The sequence below is a fragment of the Hyla sarda genome, chromosome 6 (genome assembly GCF_029499605.1).
Source record: "Hyla sarda isolate aHylSar1 chromosome 6, aHylSar1.hap1, whole genome shotgun sequence".
NCBI classification, from domain to species: domain Eukaryota; kingdom Metazoa; phylum Chordata; class Amphibia; order Anura; family Hylidae; genus Hyla; species Hyla sarda.
Window position 1 is genome coordinate 289,117,798 of NC_079194.1, and position 20,694 is coordinate 289,138,491.

The 20,694-nt window shown below is 44.9% G+C and overlaps 1 protein-coding gene across 6 annotated transcripts in view; it reads right to left on the reverse strand.

The window, feature by feature from the left end:
* AMBRA1 (autophagy and beclin 1 regulator 1) overlaps positions 1–20,694 on the reverse strand; it is a gene marked incomplete at its 3' end in the record, with an annotated part of 120,294 nt that overhangs the window by 34,130 nt on the left and 65,470 nt on the right. For 5 of the 6 annotated variants that reach the window (XM_056527654.1, XM_056527655.1, XM_056527658.1 and 2 more), the window contains 4 exon segments: positions 4,975–5,075; positions 5,360–5,458; positions 12,157–12,336; positions 14,873–14,959. In XM_056527654.1, the coding sequence (XP_056383629.1) occupies positions 4,975–5,075; positions 5,360–5,458; positions 12,157–12,336; positions 14,873–14,959 (467 nt within the window). 6 annotated transcript variants of the gene reach the window in all.

Here is a 20,694-nt window from a genome sequence, read left to right on the forward strand (position 1 = left end):
AGAACATTACCCGTGATAGGGGGCAGGAGAACATTACCCGTGATAGGGGGCAGGAGAACATTACCCGTGATAGGGGGCAGGAGAACATTACCCGTGATGGGGGCAGGAGAACATTACCCGTGATGGGGGGAGGAGAACATTACCCGTGATGGGGGGAGGAGAACATTACCCGTGATGGGGGAGGAGAACATTACCCGTGATGGGGGGAGGAGAACATTACCCGTGATGGGGGGAGGAGAACATTACCCGTGATGGGGGGAGGAGAACATTACCCGTGATGGGGGGAGGAGAACATTACCCGTGATGGGGGGAGGAGAACATTACCCGTGATGGGGGGAGGAGAACATTACCCGTGATGGGGGGAGGAGAACATTACCCGTGATGGGGGGAGGAGAACATTACCCGTGATGGGGGGAGGAGAACATTACCCGTGATGGGGGGAGGAGAACATTACCCGTGATGGGGGGAGGAGAACATTACCCGTGATGGGGGGAGGAGAACATTACCCGTGATGGGGGAGGAGAACATTACCCGTGATGGGGGAGGAGAACATTACCCGTGATGGGGGAAGGAGAACATTATCCGTGACGGGGGAAGGAGAACATTATCCGTGACGGGGGGAGGAGAACATTATCCGTGACGGGGGGAGGAGAACATTATCCGTGACGGGGGGAGGAGAACATTATCCGTGACGGGGGGAGGAGAACATTATCCGTGACGGGGGGAGGAGAACATTATCCGTGACGGGGGGAGGAGAACATTATCCGTGACGGGGGAGGAGAGCATTATCCGTGACAGGGGAGGAGAACATTATCTGTGACAGGGGAGGAGAACATTATCTGTGACAGGGGAGGAGAACATTATCTGTGACAGGGGAGGAGAACATTATCTGTGACAGGGGAGGAGAACATTATCTGTGACAGGGGAGAAGAACATTATCTGTGACAGGGGAGGAGAACATTATCTGTGATGAGGAAGAACAATAATAGGAATCAGATAAATATCCATTGAGGCCAACCTGAGAGGACAGAAACAATCAATTACTGTTATACCAACAATATATAGCCCAGGCACAACCAAACTGAAACCTCTTCCCTGCAGCGCCCCTAAAGACAGAAATTGCTCTTTAAAAATTGCATTCTCTGTATTTGAATTGTATTCAAAAGGCTGTCCAGGCATGCTGGGAGTTGTAGTTTTGCAACAGCTGGAGAGTTGTCATTTTGCAAAAAGCACTACTATAAAGTGAGGGGCCTTATGTCCAGAACCACATAGGTTCCTTGCAGAACTTTCAAGTTTAACCCCCAAAGTTGTGAATGAAGGAAAAACTGCGAAATTACTGCGAAACTACAACTCCCAGCATGCTGAAGGCTATCATGGCATACCTGGGAATTGTCATTTTGCTACAGCTGGAGGCACACTGGTTGGGAAACACTGCTCTAAGGGGCTTATGAATACTCCCTTCTGGTCATCCATGGCGGTTCCCATTGTTCAGCTGCCCCCAATAAATCGCCTTGTTACCCCCTATCCTCCCTAAAAGCACTGCCATAAAGCGAGGAGCCTTCCGTCCAGAACCACATAGGTTAACACGTACCCATCTGCTGCCCCGTGACCCAGCACTGACAACCGCTGCAGATATGACATTTCAGAGGGAGACTACGAGGCTGACGGCTCATCTGCAGGGGAGGGGGGGATTCATTCATTTCCAAATTATCTTTCGGGAAAAAACACAAACAATTCTGCGGCTGATTTAACGCTCAATCGACTATTAAATGGCAGGGAAGATCATGCAAACAGCACCCTGGGGCACCGAAACACGGCGACAGAGCGAATCCCGGGAACGGCGAGGAGGATGGGGATATTCCATAGGTGCTGTCGGCGAGTGACTGAAGGACGGATGTGGAAGATGGAGACGGGTGACATGAGGACAGGGAAGAAAAACGACAGGGACTAACATTTCAGTGACGCTTATAGTCAAACAAGCGATGACTATAAGCTTCCCTTCGGGAAGATGCTGCTTTAAGGGAGCCCCCCCCCCCCCCCCCAAGGAATGATGGAACTTAGTAACTACGGCAACAGGAAGGAAAGAAGAGTGGGGGGTATTCTGTAACCTGGGCATTGTTTATTGCCGACTCAGGACAGCAAGGGGAGCGTCCTGCTCGAATTAAGCTCTTCAAGGGTCGCATCCAGCTGCACACGGGCTCTCGGTGTTGTCATGGCAACGAATCGCCGGCTTGCTTTTTGCTTGTTAAGAGCGAAGAGGTAATTGGGTTAATTATCCCCTCACGGAAAGGTTTCCTGATGCGCCATTTCATGGGGGGGGGGGGTCACTGGAATAACTAAGGCGGCATCTGCTGTAAATATCTTTTTACGACTTTTGAATTCCCTTAGAGAAAACACCTTACGAAATCCCAAAAGACGGTGCAAAGCTGGAGGGGGGGGGGGGGGGGTCATCTTTCAGTGGATCAAAATGTTAAAGGGGTACTCTCCTGGAAAACATTTTTTTTTTTTTTAAATCAACTGGTGCCAGAAAGTTATACAGATTTGTAAATGACTTCTATTTAAAAATGTTAATCCTTCCAGTACTTATCAGCTGCTGTATGCTCCACAGGAAGTTCTTTTATTTTTGAATTTCCTTTTTGTCTGACCACAGTGCTCTCTGCTGACACCTCTGTCCGTTTTAGGAACTGTCCGGGGCAGGTAAGGTTTGCTATGGGGATTTGCTCCTGCTGGACAGAGGTGTCAGCAGAGAGAACTGTGGTCAGACAGAAAGGAAATTCAAAAAGAAAAGAACTTCTTAAGCATACAGCAGCTGATAAGTACTGGAAGGATTAAGATTTTTAAATAGAAGTCATTTACAAACCTGTTTAACTTTCTGGCACCAGTTGATTTAAAAAATAAATAAAATAAAAAAATTTAAAAAAATATTAAATCTGAGGCGAAAGCCAAAACTGGGTCCGAAAAGCAATGGCACGTTACAGATTTAACAAGTAACACGGCAAAATTGTGCTGTTTCCTAGAGCAACCAATCCATTTTACCATCCACCTCCAATAAGCCACCTGGGCAGTAACGGGAGAACAGCGTCTCTGGCGTTTCAGACTTAGCAGTCTTTAGTCATGGCGTGCCAATTGGTTGCTATGGGCACTAAACTTCTAAAAGACTAACAAACTAGTGGCTATGACAGCGCAACCCAACCTGTGGTTCTCAAGCTGTTCCAGGAATACAACACCCAGCTGGACCACCACAGGTTGAGGAACACTGGACTAAAGCATAGATACAATCAAATTAAAGGGGTACTCCACTGCCCCAGCATCCGGAACATTTAGTTACAAATGCTGGGTGTGGGCTGCGGGGGTATTGTCGTCATGGCCACTCTCCTGTGATGTCATGTCATGCCCCCTCAATGCAAGTCAATGCAAGCCACGCCCCCCCCTCCCATAGACTTGCATTGAGGGGGAATGGCCGTGACATCATGACCCCCTGCAGACCACACCTAGCATTCGGAACTAGATGTTCCAGTGCTGGGGCAGTGGAGTACCCCTTTAAAAGGGGTTCGGAAGAACATGGCTGCTTACTTCCACAAACAATGCAACTCTTGCCCTCTGGTTGTTTGTGGTATTGCAGCTCCGTTCTATTTAAATGAATGGAGTTGAATTTTAATACCTGAGGACAGGGATGGCACCATTTTTGGAAGAAAGCAGCTATGATTTTTTTTATTTTATTTTACTCCTGGATAACTCCCTTTAATTCAAGTATTAAAAAATAAAATGTTATGCCGCCTGTTTTGTCAACTGCACATCATTAGTGTCCCCTCATCTCTCCCTGTGTCACTGTCATTAGTGTCCCCTCATCTCTCCCTGTGTCAGTCATTAGTGTCCGCTCATCTCTCCCTGTGTCACAGTCATTAGTGTCCCCTCATCTCCCCGTGTCACAGTCATTAGTTTCTCTCTCCCTGTATCACAATCATTAGTGTCCCCTCATCTCTCCCTGTGTCACAGTCATTAGTGTCCCCTCATCTCTCCCTGTGTCACAGTCATTAGTGTCCCCTCATCTCTCCCTGTGTCACAGTCATTAGTGTCCCCTCATCTCTCCCTGTGTCACAGTCCTCAGTGTCCACTCCTCTCCCCCTGTCACAGTCATTTATGTCACAAACATTAGTGTCCACTCCTCTCCCCTCATTTGTCACGATCATTAGTGTCCAATCACTTATGAATAAACAAAAACTTTACTTACTCCACCTCCGTTTCTGCACTGATCCTCCGGTCGGTGCTCCGGTGTTAAGCGACATTACAAGACCAACATTGCAGCCAACAAACAACCTTAGCGCTGTAGCTGACTGGAGGCAGAACAGGGGATCATAGCGGGCACAGAAGTGGAGGTAAGTAAAACTGTATTTTTTTTTTTATTCTAATAAAGGAGGACAACCCCTATAGAAAATGGGGCGCCAAAACGAAAAATTCTTAGTAGACATGGCAATCTGGGATTTGTCAAGCCCTGCCTTAGTCTACCTAGTGTCCACTCCAGACAGAGCACGGGGGAGGTTTGCGCTGCAGAAAGCTGCCACCCAGATAGAGACACCGCAGCTCAAGCCTCCCCCATGTCACAAACTTATTGTTTCATAGGCACTGATATACAGGTGCACAAAAAAAAAAAAAAAAATGTATACTTCTACGCAAAGCATTAAAAATACAAAAAAAAAGGAGCAAGTAGAAGAAATTTAAATAAATCAAATATAAATACATAAAAACAAGAAAATAAGAATAAAATAAATAAAATAAATAAAAAACAAATTAAATAAATAAAAATGAATAAATAAATACATAAAATAAAATACACAAATAAAACTAAATAAAATACATAAAATAAAATACATAAATAAAAATAAATAAATAAAATTTAAATAAATAAAAGAAAAAGAAAATACATAAATAAATAAAATAAATAAATAAATGAATGAATGGTGATTTTGCTCTCACCCGCCAAGACTCTGTTGACAGAAGAGTGCGTCGCTAATCCTGGCTGACCTCGCTCATGAAATATTCCAGCATACGGAAGGTATTCAGGCAGTAGAAACCTCCTGCAGCGAGAGGAAACAGGACAAGAATAAAAGGCAAAAATCAGTAAAAAAGCTAAATATACAAAACACAGGGTCAAAAGAAGAAGAAATGTAAAAAACCTAAGGCTGTAAGCACAGTGTTTCCCAACCAGGGTTCCTCCGGCTGTTGCAAAACTACAACTCTCAGCATGCCCGGACAGCCGAAGGCTGTCCGGGCATGCTGGGAGTTGTAGTTTTGCAACAGCTGGAGAAACCCTGGAGGAAAACACTGCTGTAATATTAGAATAAGTCATATATTACTATACCTGGGAACAAAGCGGCCCAATGATGGGGCTGACATCCGAGCATTTCTAGTAGTTCTGTGCCGAGATCGGTCCCCGTTATCCCTGCGGGAAGAATAAAAACTTTTTTACTTTAATAAAGTGGATATATGTATAAAAAAGAAAACTAAAAAAAAAAAAAAAAAAAAGAAAAAAAGAAAAAAGGTAACCTAAAAAGCTTGAGAACATGCACAGGACGATGGGGGGAGATTTATCCAAAACCCGTCCAGAGGAAAAGTTGCTGAGTTGCCCATAGCAACCAATCAGATCGCTTCTTTCATTTTTGAAAAGGCCTGATTGGTTGCTATGGGCAACTCAGCAACTTTTCCTCTGGACGGGTTTTGGATAAATCTCCCCCTATGTCTTTTGCCTAATATATCTTCAGCTACACGTGCACATGGTTAAAGGCGTTGTACAGAATTAGGAAAACATGGCTGCGTTCTACCAGTAACACTGCCACGCTTGTCCATCGCCACGATTGTGCAAGTGCGCCAAACGCTCCATTGATTCTTTATGGGGCTTCTGGACATTGTTGAGCTCCGAGCTCGGCGGCAGCGTTTGGACATGCCATAGAGGATGAATGGAGCTGGCTAGGCACGCGCTATGCACTAGGTTCATTGTGGGGGACATTTCACCCCAGTTGGGATTGGTCGCCCCTCCCCCACCAATGAGCTAGTTATCTCCTATAGGACAGTGGTCTTCAACCTGCTGACCTCCAGATGTTGCTAAACTACAACTACCAGCATGCCCGGGCATGCTGGTAGTTGTAGTTTTGCAACATCTGGAGGTCCGCAGGTTGAAGACCACTGTCCTATAGGATAGTTGCCCTCTCAAAGTAGGACACCTCTGTAGGTAGAACCCCCCCACCCCCCAACCCTTGTATGTAGTTTGCCCGCACATATGTACTCTACCTACTATAAGGGGTTCCTACAAGGGATACTTTGTCCATGTAGGTAGGACTCCTCTGAAGATAGCTTGCCCCCCCTACACATGGGATCCCTTTGAAGGTATTTGCTGCCCCCCTCCCCTATAGGTAGGACCCCATGTAAGTAGTTTGCCCCTTGTTTGTAGTTTGGCCACCCATATGCACTCTGCTCCCTTTATGTAGGAACTCAGTTGTAGGTAGTTTGCCCATGTAGGTAGGCCCCTGAGGGTAGACGTCCCCCCAGCAGATAAGACCCTAAAGGTAGTTTGCCCAAAATGTGTGACCCCAATGTAGGCAACTTGCTACCACTCGTAAGGCATTCCCGGCCTCCTGTGGCTTAGGACGCGCTAGGACTCCTGGTGCTGAGCAACAAGGGTCCTAGAATGTCCAGTCGCCATCTTCCCCACCAAACCTACCGCGGCACCCCTGGCGGGTCCTCACGGCACCCCGGTTGTGAACCACTGCTATAGATAAACCCTTTACATATATGACTTAATCTACTACTGAAGCTGAAACACTGATGTCAATATAGCTTAACCCTCAGCAGCAGTATATATATATATCTTCATTGTCGATTACTACCATTCACGCTATAATGGATATCACAAACACAAACACACACATTCCCGGAACCATAGGGGCTGGAAAACTCCTTTAAATGGGCACTGTCATTAAAACAAATCTTTGCTATTGCCCTCCTTATGGTAAATAAAAAAAAATCTTTCTAATGGACTTTGTTTAAAAAAAAGTGAAGTTTCCTATGTTTTATTTGTGTTTAAATCTTTCTCAATCTCTTGCACAGACTTTGGACTCCTTTGAAGTCCAAAATCAGGAAATGCAGTCTGGAGTGCTGAGGTGGGTGTGTGCGCAGCCTTAGCCAATCATAGCTCATCTCACACTGAACTGCTCTGGGCTGTGTGTAGCAGAGTGAGGGAGGAAGTTCTCCTCTGTATGGCTTCAGATGATGTCACGCTTGCTGGGGAACGCCCCTTCCCAGTCTGTGAATCTGACTGAGACTGAGCAGAAAATAGAGAGCGATATCAAGGTAGAAAACTAAAAAATAATAAAAAATAAAGGCAGGGGGTGGTTTATCATGATGGGGGCAGTGAGCTGGGAGGATTATAAAATTTAACAAGATCATGACAGGTTCTCTTTAACCAATAAGATGTGATTCTTTACATCCATGCATTAGTGTGTGCACAATTGTATATTTTCCTATAAGCACCCCCCCCCCATCCCCCCATATAACCCACCGCTGCAGACCATTGTGCACGCTCCATGGTTCGGCTACATTGATTCCAGTGCCTAAAAGTGGCACTTAAGCAGTTAAAGTATGCACTGGAATATGTGAATTGCTATTTCGGTTCACAAAGAACCTGCAGGTGCACAGACACAAAGATGATACTTCCTGCCTTCTGTAAAAAAAAAAGAAGAGAAAAAGACGGCAGCAACTGGGAGCTGCTGAGCGAGGAGAAAGGACTTTTCCTAAACTGTGTCAGCACCCCGCAGTCTACATCTCACAGCTCGTCTCCGACAGTACCCTGTGCAATGTTCTGACAGCGGAAGTCTCGTCTGCTGTGTGCAGAAATTCCCTTCTAAACATGTACACATAGGGGGAATGTATCATTGGCTTTACACTACTTCAATGTTCTAAATGTCCCTGCAAATTTTGCGCAATTGCATTTTTTTCACAATTTTTTATTTGCACAATTTTCGGTAGAACATCTATAAAAGTAGTCTACTGTTTGGTGCGCCATACACCACTTTTTGCAGTGGAGCTGTGTTCATTATTTGCGCAAATTAAATGTAGAATTTTTTTTCTTTTTTTGTGCAAATCTACACCATCTGACAGAACACGTAAAAAGTGTCAGATGCCAGAGCACAAAGCTTAAAGGGGTACTCTGCTGCTCAGCGTTTGGAACAAACTGTTCCTAACGCTGTAGCCGGTGCTGGGAACTCAAGGCCCCTCTCATAGACTTGCATTGAGGGGGCGTGGCCATGACATCACGAGCCTGCGCCCCACGTTCGCTCCGTGCACCGGATGTCTGGGATGCCACAGCCGAGATCGCCTATCCAAAGGAGTACCCCTTTAAAGAGACAGTGTATATGAAAAATCTTTTTATATTTTGTAGTACTATTGATGACTTTTTAAAATATACATGTCAATAAAAATGTCAATTTTACTAAAAAATCTAAAAAGGAAAATAGCCGCCACTAAGGGTCATCTATCTTTATGTAGACAGACATCTCTGTTTTGCAGCATACTGGATACTGGCCGTAAAGTGAGTTAGTTTCCAGTATAGGAGATCACCATTGCACCACTACAGCCTTCAGCTGTTTCTAAACTACAACTCCTATTTGCAACAGCTGGGGGTACAATCTTTGTAAAACTCTGTTTTAGAGCTGTGAATTCTCCAGCTGTGTGCCTCCAGCTCTTGCAAAACTACAAAGAATGTGTGGGCATGCAACTAAAACTACAACTCCCAGCATGCTTGAACAGCGAAAGCTTTCTCTGACTCCTGAGTCACAAAGAAGCTGATCAGACAATCAGGAGTCTGTGAAAGCTGAATGACACACATAGTGACAGCTATGTTGATTAGCATCCAGCTTTACCAGGAACAGATGGAAAATGTATGAATAAAAACTACTGTGCAGTGATTTGCAGACTGCCAGGCTGCTCCCAGACTCAGAGCAGATGAGTCATCACAGTGAGGGAGAGAGATGGACACTCCCCCTCCACAAGGCAAGAACACAAAACAAGTGAGCAACATATAAATGCTATTTGTTAGATATATATAGGTCCTCAACACATAAAAATTATATGTACATGATCAGGATTGGGTACTGAGTAAAATATCACATTTTTTTTTTTTTATTAAATTTTTTTGCACTATGACAGGTACACTATAAAGCACCCAGACAAGCTCTTAGCCCGAGTCTAACACAATCAGAGGACAAATTTCCGGAAGTCCAGTAGACTATACAAGGGACTTTCGGAAAAAAAGTCCTACGATTGCATCAATTTCGAAGCAAGTCTTGAGCTATGAGCTTTAAACTTCCCGGGCAACCACATAGCTCAGGAAAAGACAAACGTGACCAGTCTGATTCCCAGATGTCCGATGCAGGAAATCCCATGCATGTCCCGTCTCAGTCAGTGAGGTGACCACCGTTCTGCAGCCTCTATATTATGCTCCTGCTTCAGTAATCTTCCATAGTCTCTGTTCAGTCCCAGTCTCGATTCAAGCTTGGTTCAGACTGCGGAATTTCCGCCTGCAATTTTGCTTTGAAATTGCTGGCGGAAATTCCGCTTTCTAAAATGTATAGTGTAGTGAATGATTTTCCGTTCACAAATTCACACTTCGGAATTTGGGAAGCGGAATTTGTGAACGGACAATCCGATTGGAAATTTCCGCCTGAAGAAAGGCGGTGCTCTTTCTTCAGGCGGAAATCCGAACAGAACACATTGCAGTCTATTGGAGACTGCAGTGTCCACGCGGTCCTAGTGCTGACTGATTCAGCCGGCGCTGGCCGCACTCGGAATCTCCGGGCGGAAATTTTCTGCCTGGAGATTCCGTAGTCTAAACCTAGCCTTACTCACCAAACAGGACTGGAGTCGGGAGACTGTAGTTTTGGGAAACGGGTGCAGGATGCAGAGTTTAGACCTGCATATATGAGCCTTATACATCACACCCTGAGGAAAAGTCTTATATATCCAAGATGGGGCATCACTCTTGGTCTAAACATATACAGTGATCCCTCAACATACAATAGTTTTAAATATACAGTGATCTTTTCTGGACCATTGTAACTTGAAACCAGACCCAACATACAATGTACAGACAGTCCAGATCTGTGAAACATGTCAATGGCCGGAAGAACCGACCAATCAGAATGGGCATTCACTGGTAAAACCCCTGTATTACTGAAGCCTATGCACTGACTGGTGTCTGGTAGTGCCCCGTATAGTACAGGGAGGTATTACATGTTCTGTACTCTTTACCTGTATTACTGAAGTGTATGCACTGACTGGTGTCTGGTAGCACCCCCTACAGTACAGGGAGGTATTACATGTTCTGTACTCTTTATCTGTACCAGGGTTAGCTTCTCCTTTGGATACTTATTTAGGACATTACTTATATAGGACACTGTACAGGACCCTGAAGAAGCTCCTGTCCTCTACATAGACAGTGATTACAGCTCCCAGCAGATCTTTCGAACTTTTATATGTAAGGACTTGCTTTCTGAATTAATTATCCACTTATTTTTCTTTAATCCTCACTTTTTCCTATTTTTGGATGACATTTTTGGGGGAACCAATTACCAGGTTTCCATAGAGTTTTGGTCTCAACATACAATGGTTTCAGCATACAATGGTCGTCCTGGAACCAATTAATATTGTAACTTGAGGGACCACTGTACGTTGCTGGCATTGTAGTATGTATGGTTGGTTCTCATTGATGAGATAGATCCAGCTGGTGTAAAGTCTTATAAGTAATGCTCCAAGGGGAACAATGAACTCTCCTCCAGAAGGAAGAAAATCCATCTCTCTACCACCACCTAGAGGCAGCTAATGTGTAAGTCAATGTAAGACCTATTTAAAAAAAATATTTACACAGCCAACAGCTATTTGGCTGACAGCATTCTCTCCTGGCCTACCCATACACATGAAAGTTTTCTTGCGGCTGAATGTTCATGTTTCTCAATGGACAAAGGAGGGGTAAGCCGATGCCAGACTGCTCTGAGCAGTGCCTTATCTCTCTGAAAACAAAAGTGTCACGCAGTTGAAATCCAACATGGCCCATCCTTCTCTGCCCTGACATCATCTGCCAAAGTCGCTGGGTTCGCCTGACTAAAGGTGTATGGGGACCTTAAAGGGTACTCTGGTGAAAAACTATATATTTTTTTTTAAATCAATTGGTGCCAGAAAGTTAAACAGATTTATAAATGACTTCTATTTAATAATCTTAACCCTTCCAGTACTTATCAGCTGCTGTATTTAAATTTCTTTTTTGTCTTGTCCACAGTGCTCTCTGCTGACACTTCTGTCCATATCAGGAACTGTCCAGAGCAGGATATGTTTTCTATGGGGATTTGCTCCTGCTCTGGACAGTTCCTGACATGAACAGAGGTGTCAGCAGAGAGCACTGTGATCAGACACAAAAGAAATTTAAATAGAAAAGAACTTCCAGTGGAGCATACAGCAGCTGATAAGTACTGGAAGGATTAATATTTTTAAATAGAAGTCATTTACAAATTTGTTTAACTTTCTGGCACATGTGGAGTTATATATATATATATATATATATATATATATATATATATATATATATATATATACACACACACAAACAATATATATATTTATATATATCACAGACCAATTGTTTGCTTTTGTTTTTACTGTTTCCGATTACCAGAACCAATTGGAATCAGGTACCAGGATGCGGCGCTTCCGAGTGATAAATCTATGTCCTGTTTACAACGCTGATAAAATAAATACAAGCTCCCCCCCCCCCCCCTCTTTTCAGGGAATTCAGAGAACTGGCAGTGGATATGGAGAACGGCTTCAGAATAAAAGAATTTGATTATTTCATGTGTCCCTATTATATCAGGATTACAGATTACACAAGAAGCGACGCATGCTGAGGGTTGAATATATAAATAAAAAGGAGCCGGCAAACTCATTTGTTAGGGAATTTCAGTGGCCCCACAGAATTTCTATTATGCGGCAACCTATTTAGAAGCGGGGAATAATGGTTCTGGCTGCAACACATGGTCCTTTAGTTCTCATTATAAATGATAAGACGGAGGATTGATACAGGTCTCAGTGTGATGATAAACAAGAGAAGGCCCTTACTCAAACTCCTCGAACTCCAGGTCTCCGGTCTCCACAGCCCCTTGGCCCTCGCTGGAAGAAGGAGCGGTGGCGGAGGATCGGAGGCGGTTCTGCTGGTACCGCATAGAGCGCTGCCGGATGCTGTCCCTCCGAGACAGGTACTGAATCATTCTTTGTGCGTAATAAGCAGCTGGTGATAACCTGCGGAGGGAAGAGAAACGCTGTCTGTACAAATACACAAAATGACATCTGTAAAATCTACAGAAGCTGCGAGACCCCACAGAATCTACAAAACCCCACATAACCTGCAGAACCCACAGAAGATGCAGGACCTCAAGGCACCTACTGGAGCTGCAGGACCTCAAGAGGCCCTACAGAAGCCGCAGGTCCTCAAGGAAACCCTACAGAAGCCGCAGGTCCTCAAGGAAACCCTACAGAAGCCGCAGGTCCTCAAGGAAACCTACAGAAGCCGCAGGTCCTCAAGGAAACCTACAGAAGCCGCAGGTCCTCAAGGAAACCTACAGAAGCTGCAGGTCCTCAAGGAAACCTACAGAAGCTGCAGGTCCTCAAGGAAACCTACAGAAGCTGCAGGTCCTCAAGGAAACCTACAGAAGCTGCAGGTCCTCAAGGCACCTACAGGAGCTACAGGTCCTCAAGGCACCTACAGGAGCTACAATACCTCAAGAGGCCCTACAGAAGCTGCAGGACCTGAAGGAAACCAACAGAAGCTGCAGGACCTCAAGGAAACCTACAGAAGCTGCAGGACCTCAAGGAAACCTACAGAAGCTGCAGGACCTCAAGGAATCCTACACAAGCCGCAGGTCCTCAAGGCACCTACAGGAGCTGCAGGACCTCAAGGAAACCTACAGAAGCCGCAGGTCCTCAAGGCACCTACGGGAGCTACAACACCTCAAGAGGCCCTACAGAAGCTGCAGGACCTCAAGGAAACCTACAGAAACTGCAGGACCTCAAGGAAAACTACAGAAGCTGCAGGACCTCAAGGAAACCTACAGAAGCTGCGGGACCTCAAGGAATCTACAGAAGCTGCAGGACCTCAAGGAAACCTACAGAAACTGCAGGACCTCAAGGAAACCTACAGAAGCTGCGGGACCTCAAGGAATCTACAGAAGCTGCAGGACCTCAAGGAAATCTACAGAAACTGCAGGACCTCAAAGGAAATCTACAGAAACTGCAGGACCTCAAGGAAACCTACAAGACCTCAAGGAAACCTACAGAAGCTGTGGGACCTCAAGGAAACCTACAGAAGCTGCAGGACCTCAAGGAAACCTACAGAAGCTGCAGGACCTCAAGCAAACCTACAGAAACTGCAGGACCTCAAGGAAACCTACAGAAGCTGCAGGACCTCAAGGAAACCTACAGAAGCTGCAGGACCTCAAGGAATCTACAGAAGCTGCAGGACCTCAAGGAAACCTACAGAAACTACGGGATCTCAAGGAATCTACAGAAGCTACAGGATATCAAAGAAACCTACAGAAGCTGCAGGACCTCAAGGAAACCTAAAGAACATGCAGGACCTCAAGGAATCCTACAGAAGCTGCAGGACCTCAAGGAAACCTACAGAAGCTGCAGGACCTCACGTAATGTCAAAACTTCTGACTGGTCAGAGTCTGAAAGTTGAGACCTCAAATGACAGCTAGAACTAGCTGGGAGAGGAGCAGGGTAAGAGTGACAAACTTACAACGTAAGTCTATGGGATTGTCTCGGTCATCCGCGCTTTTCTCTCAGCTCGTTCTAACAATTGGTCGGGGATTTGAACTCTCAGACCCTGACTGATCAAAACTTTTGACATATCTCTAGGACATGTCAAAATTTTTTTGAAGCGGCAAGTACAGTTTAAAGAGTTTGCAATAGGGATATCCTGATAGCATTTTTTTTAAGACCGAGTACTGATACTTTTCTTTATTTTAAAGTACTCGCCAATACCAATTACCGATACTTTTTTCAATGCCATGTGACAAGGTTTTTTTTTTTTCTTCTTTAATGGGAAAAAGGGTGTTTTTTTTTTCAATTTTTATAATAGAAAGGGCTATTTTTTTTTTTTTTTTTTATAAAAAATATATTTAGTTTTATTTTATTTAAACTTTTTGAAAAGGGGGTGATTCCAATATTTTTATTGGGAAGGGGTTAATTCACATTTATTATTTTTTACACTTTTTTTTTTCTAACACTTTTTTTTACATGCAATCTGTAGACTGCATACTGATCAATGCTATGCCATAGCATGGCATTTATCAGTGTTATCAGCACTCCTTTGCTAATGTCTGCCACGGCTGGCCGCAGTAAAGGAGCGACGATCGGACGGCATGGAGCACGCTAAGGGACCTCCGGCCATCCTCTCGCCTGATGGGGACACCGCGATTTCACAGCGGTGATCCTGATCAGCATCCCTGGGCTAGCCGGCAATAAATCTCAGGACTGAAGGCTATGATCTGAGCGCACTGTAAAGCTCGGGAGCGGAGAGTGCAGGCGGTATACCGCACCTCCGTGATACCTGCTGGTGGGAGTCCCGCCGGCAGGTATCGGGGACATTTGTACAAGTACTCGTGCAAATGTCCAGTATCGGTCCCGATACAGATACCAGTATCGGGACATCCCGACTTTGCGATCAGAAAGAAGTTTTCTATACAGAATAGTTTCAGTTTATGCCAATGTGTCCGCTTGCAATGCAGGAAATCCAGTCGGTGTGATGTAAAGCCATGGAAAGAGAAAGCCTTACCTGGCTGGATCAGGGTAAATGGGATGCTCTCGGGATCCAGTGCCATCGTAGCGAGACAGGGAGATCAGCGAGGACTCCAGAAGACGCCTAGAAGAGACAACGGTTCAGAGATTACTCCAATATATTGATTTATTACTCCAATATATTGATTACTCAAAAATATATTGATTACTCCAATATATTCCTTGTCCCACCTACCACAATATAAGGGGCAGCATAGCCAAAAGCATGGAAATGCCCCTAATACATCACAACAAGAAAAGTTGTCTATGCAGTCACCTCCTGGATCAGTGGTCTCCAAACTGTGGCTATCCAGGTGTTGCAAAACTACAACTCCCAGCATGCCCAGACAGCCAACGGCTGTCTGGGCATGCTGGGAATTGTAGTTTTGCGACACCTGCATAGCCACAGTTTGGAAACCACTGTCCTACATCTAGAAGGTCTATGTTGGCATGACTGGTATCAATGGTCACAATCTGTCCAAGGTTCTACATTATGAGACAGAAACTCACTCTTAAAGGAGATCTCCGGTGAAAATTAACATATCCCCTGTCCATAGAATAGGGGATAAGTAGCTGATCGCGGGGGTTCCGATTGCTGGGGTCTGGAGCCGGCAAGTGCTCCATTCTTTCTTATAGGAGTGCCGAAAAGATCCGAGTACAGCTCTCGGGCAGCATCGACGCTCCCATAGAAATGAATGGAGCGCGTGCTGTCAACCGGTAGACCACACGCGCTCCTCACTGAGCGCCGCGCGATCAGCTACTTATCCCCTATCCTGTGGAAAGGAGATAAGTTAACTTTTGCCGGAGTTCTCCTTTAAAGGGGTACTCCGGTGGAAAACTTTTTTTTTTTTTTTTTTTTTAAATCAACTGATGACAGAAAGTTAAACAGATTTGTGAATGACTTCTATTAAAAAATCTTTACCCATCCAGTACTTTTTAGCAGCTGTATGCTACAGAGGAAATTATTTTTTCTCTTTTTGAATTTCTTTTTTGTTTTGTGCACAGTGCTCTCTGCTGACACCTGATGCCCATGTCAGGAACTGTCCAGAGCAGCATAGGTTTGCAATGGGGATTTTCTCCTGCTCTGGACAGTTCCTGATACGGGCATCAGGTGTCAGCAGAGAGCACTGGGGACAAGACAAAAAAGAAATTCAAAAAGAAAAGAATTTCCTCTGTAGCATACAGCTGCAAAAAAGTAGTGAGAGGGTTAAGATTTTTTAATAGAAGTAATTTACAAATCTGTTTAACTTTCTGGCATTTAAAAAAAAAAAAAAAAAAAAAAACAATAATAATAATGTTTTCCACCGGAGTACCCCTTTAAGCCTTGGTTCAAGTACAAAAGTTGCTATGTTACATAACTAGAACTGAATGAGGCTGGTTAATCAGATTTCTTACCTAAAACCGACTACAATCGTACTTCTAGTCATACCAATTCACAATGATAATAATAATAATAATAAATTATTATAATAATTATTATAATAATAATAATAAAAAATTATTATAATAATTATTATAATAATTATTATAATAATAAAATAAATATATATATATATATATATATATATATACACACACACGCTTCAATATATTGAACGCTTTTATCAGATTTTAACGTGCAGTAGGTTCGGAATGGTCTAGTAAGATCGAGAAAGTTCAAGAATTTTTCACAGAAAATAAATCTACCCCCTGTATATAAACTTTTGCAGAAAAGATTCATACACATAAAAAAGAAGGAAGAAAAAAAAGGACTACAACGTGACCGAAAGTTTTGATGTGAACTCACCATTACAGGGGTACTCCGGAGGAAAAAAATAAAAAAAAGGTTTTTAGATCAACTGGTGCCAAAAAATTATACAGATTTGTAAATTATTTTTATATAAAAATCTTAATACTTCCAGTACTGATCAGCTGCTGTATGCTCCATAAGAAGTTATTTTCTTTTTGAATTCCCTTTCCCTGTCTGAACACAGTCCATGTTGGGAACTGTTCAGAGCAGGAGAGGTTTGTTATGGGGATTTGCTTGTACTCTGGACAGTTCGTGACACAGACAGAGGTGTCAGCAGAGAGCACTGTGGTCAGACTGGAAAGAACTACACAACTTCCTCCGTAGTACACAGCAGCTGAGAAGTACTGGAAGGATTAAGATTATTAAATAGAAGTAATTTTGTATTACTTTCTGGAACCAGTTGGCCTGAAACATTTTTTAGTACCCATTTATTTAGTCTTGGTCTTCCCACCCCATCTGACATCAGATGTGGTGAAATGTTGGTGCACATTGGGGTGGACTCTACAACACCCATCAGAATATTGCCCATGCCCTACTTTTTAGAACACAACGCATACACCAGCCGGGCATGATTTGGCATTGAGTGGCAGCGTCTCTCCGTGCTGTTCAGAAAAGAAAAAAAGAGGTGCTGCCCAACTTCCAGAAACAGCGCCATTCATGTCCTCAGTTGGTGTGCGGTACTGCAGTTCAGTTTCAAGGAAGCAAAATGGAGCCAAGATGCAGTACCACATGCAATCTGAAGACAAGGTGGTGCTGATTTTTGGAAGAAAGCATCTGTGTCTTTCTAATCCTGGATGCCCCCTTCAAGGATTAAAAGGGGTACTCCGCTGCTCAGCATTTGGAACAAATTGTTCCGAAAGCTGGAGCCGGGAGTTTGTGATGTCAGAGCCCCGCCCCCTCATGACATCACGTCCCACCCCCTCAATGCAAGTCTATGGGAGAGGGCGTGACTTGCATTGAGGGGGTAGAGCGTGATGTCATGAGGGGGCTATGACGTCACGAGCTCCCGGCGCTGACTCCAGCATTTGCAACAACAGGGGAGTACTCCTTTAAGGACCCCATACCCACTAGAGAAGATTCAGCCGGACCCTATTTCGCAGGACCAACATACTGTCTAATATGTATAGGGAAGGCCTCTGGACTCTACCCGGCCAGATGATGTCAGGGAAGAGATAGACTAAGTTGCAATACCAATAACAACCTGGGATGACAGGTATGGCGCTGTTCTTCTGAAGCAGACGTGCTTTTTCTTCTAATTCTAAGTACATCTAAAAGCCTAGAACAATGGTCTCCAAACTGCAGACCTCCAGCTGTTGCAAAACTACAACTCCCAGCACGCCCGGACAGCCAACGGCTGTCCGGGCATGCTGGGAGTTGTAGTTTTGCAACGGCTGGAAGTCCGCAGTTTGGAGGCAGTTTTCAGACCAATAGGTGACAGAAAGTTATACAGATTTGTAAATGACTTCTATTTAATAATCTTAATCCTTCCAGTACTTATCAGCTGCTGTATACTACAGAGGAGGTTCTTTTCTGTCTGAGCACAGTGCTCTCTGCTGACACCTCTGTCCGTGTCAGGAACTGTCCAGAGTAGAAGCAAATCCCCATAGCAAACCTCTCCTGCTCTGGACAGTTCCTGACACGGACAGAGGTGTCAGCAGAGAGCACTGTGGTCAGACTGGAAAGAACTACACAACTTCCTCTGGAGCATACAGCAGCTGATAAGTACTGGAACGTTCTCAACCCCAGCGGGTCCACACTTTGAAAGCCATTGGACTACAGTAAAGGTTCTCAAACCCCAATGGGTAAATACCATGGGGGGAGATTTATCAAAACCTGTAGAGAGGCAAAGTTGAACAGTTTCCCCTTAGCAACCAATCAGATCGCTTCTTTCATTCTTCACAAGGCCTGTGAAAAATGAAAGAAGCGATCTGATTGGTTGCTATGGGCAACTTTTGATAAATCTCCCCCCATGTCTCTATGGTGGTGTTGCTTAACCTATGGCCGCCCGGGCATGCAGGGAGTTCTAGTTTTGCGACAGCTGGAGGCGCTACCAGTTTGGGAACACCGCTCAAGGGGGTAATTGTTCTCACAGCATATCGTAGCCTTGGGGGCAAGGAGTTCTTGCCATTTTAGGCTTTGCTGGCAAGACAGGACACATCCCAAGCTCTATGCCAACAACAGACTCTTGGAAACCCGGCTCGTTCTAGTGAATATACCTATATTCACGGACGACAAGACGTGACCGGTTGGTTCTACAATGATTCAGCTGACTGGCGGCCTCGGGGCACATTTGTGCCGTTGAGAACCCAAGTTGGAAGACGTCCATCGGGCAAGAGGTTTTGGCCTATAAAACTACATGAACTATAAGGATAATGAAAAAGCGTTGGCTGCGCTCCCGATGGGCCAAATGATAGTCAGGAAAGATTTATATTCAAGGCAATAAAAGTCATAAAGAGCGAGACACAGCACCGGAATACGGCACTCCATGGATTACATGATAATAGGGCTTGTAATGTAAGGCCCGGGCCTATCAGACGGCGGTCAAGCTGGGGCCCATTTATAATTCTCTAGAAGGGTTTTCTCGTCTTGGTCTTCCAAACCTACGCGCAATTGACCCCACCGCATATCAATTCTGATGCTTCCCATGGCTTCGGTAATATGGCACAAATACTAAGTATCTTCCCAAGATAGTATTATATGGATTTTATTAGAGGGCATTAGGCTGTAAAGCGTTCACAGGTCCCCATTGGAAATGCAAGCAATGTAATTACATAACCAATTTAAGCGGCTATAGGAACTGATGGGGTCCCGGGATCTGGGAATGCTCGAATGTTTCAGTATGGAGAGAGCAAAAAATGTCCTAATATACAAGTAAGAAAGGGTATTAGATAGTATCTATGGGGGAGCCGTGTACTAGAGCACTGCAATGGGATTGGGATCCCACAGGACCTGATATAACAGTGGGTCTCCCCCCAAATCCTGTGGAGTCCCGAAAACCTCTGAAGTGCAACAGGGGAATGATGAAATGGCACAAGGGGGAGTGATTAAAGTGTACCTGTCATCAACAAAAACTTTTTACATAATATAGATAATACCATAATATGTATATTTGCAATATACATTGATTAGAAAATGTGTATATTTTTGGGTAAAAAAGTTCTATCCCTGCAGCTATTGCCTGTGAGGAGTCCAAATACAGGAAGTGAGGGCGGGACAAGCAGGGCTCTGTGAAGACTTGTGGCTTGTCAATCATCCTCATGTGTGAGACCATAGCATGTCACAGAGCCTCACTGCACAGGGCCCTGCTTGTCCTCAGTGTACAGAGCCCTACTTGTCCTCAGTGCACAGAGCCCCGCTTGTCCTCAGTGCACAGAGCCCCGCTTGTCCTCAGTGCACAGAGCCCCGCTTGTCCTCAGTGCACAGAGCCCCGCTTGTCCTCAGTGCACAGAGCCCCGCTTGTCCTCAGTGCACAGAGCCCCGCTTGTCCTCAGTGCACAGAGCCCCGCTTGTCCTCAGTGCACAGAGCCCCGCTTGTCCTCAGTGCACAGAGCCCCGCTTGTCCTCAGTGCACAGAGCCCCGCTTGTCCTCAGTGCACAGAGCCCCGCTTGTCCTCAGTGCACAGAGCCCCGCTTGTCCTCAGTGCACAGAGCCCCGCTTGTCCTCAGTGCACAGAGCCCCGCTTGTCCTCAATGTACAGAGCCCTGCTTGTCGACCCTCACTTCCTGTATTTGGACTACTCAGAGATAAACAGGAAATAGATGCAGGGACAAAAATCTACACATTTTTTAACCAATGTATAATGGTATTATCTACATTACATAAAAAGTTTTTGTTGAGGACAGGTACACTTGAAATGGAACGGGGGGGGGCGACGATGACTTGGCACAGGGTGGCGGGGGGGGGGGGCGACGCTGAATTGGCACAAGGGGGACAGATGAATTGGCACACAACTGCACAAGGGGGGCTAATAAAATGCCACAAGGGGGGGGGGGGCTCTCTCAAAAAGCTGTGAACTCAGTTTAGTGGCCAA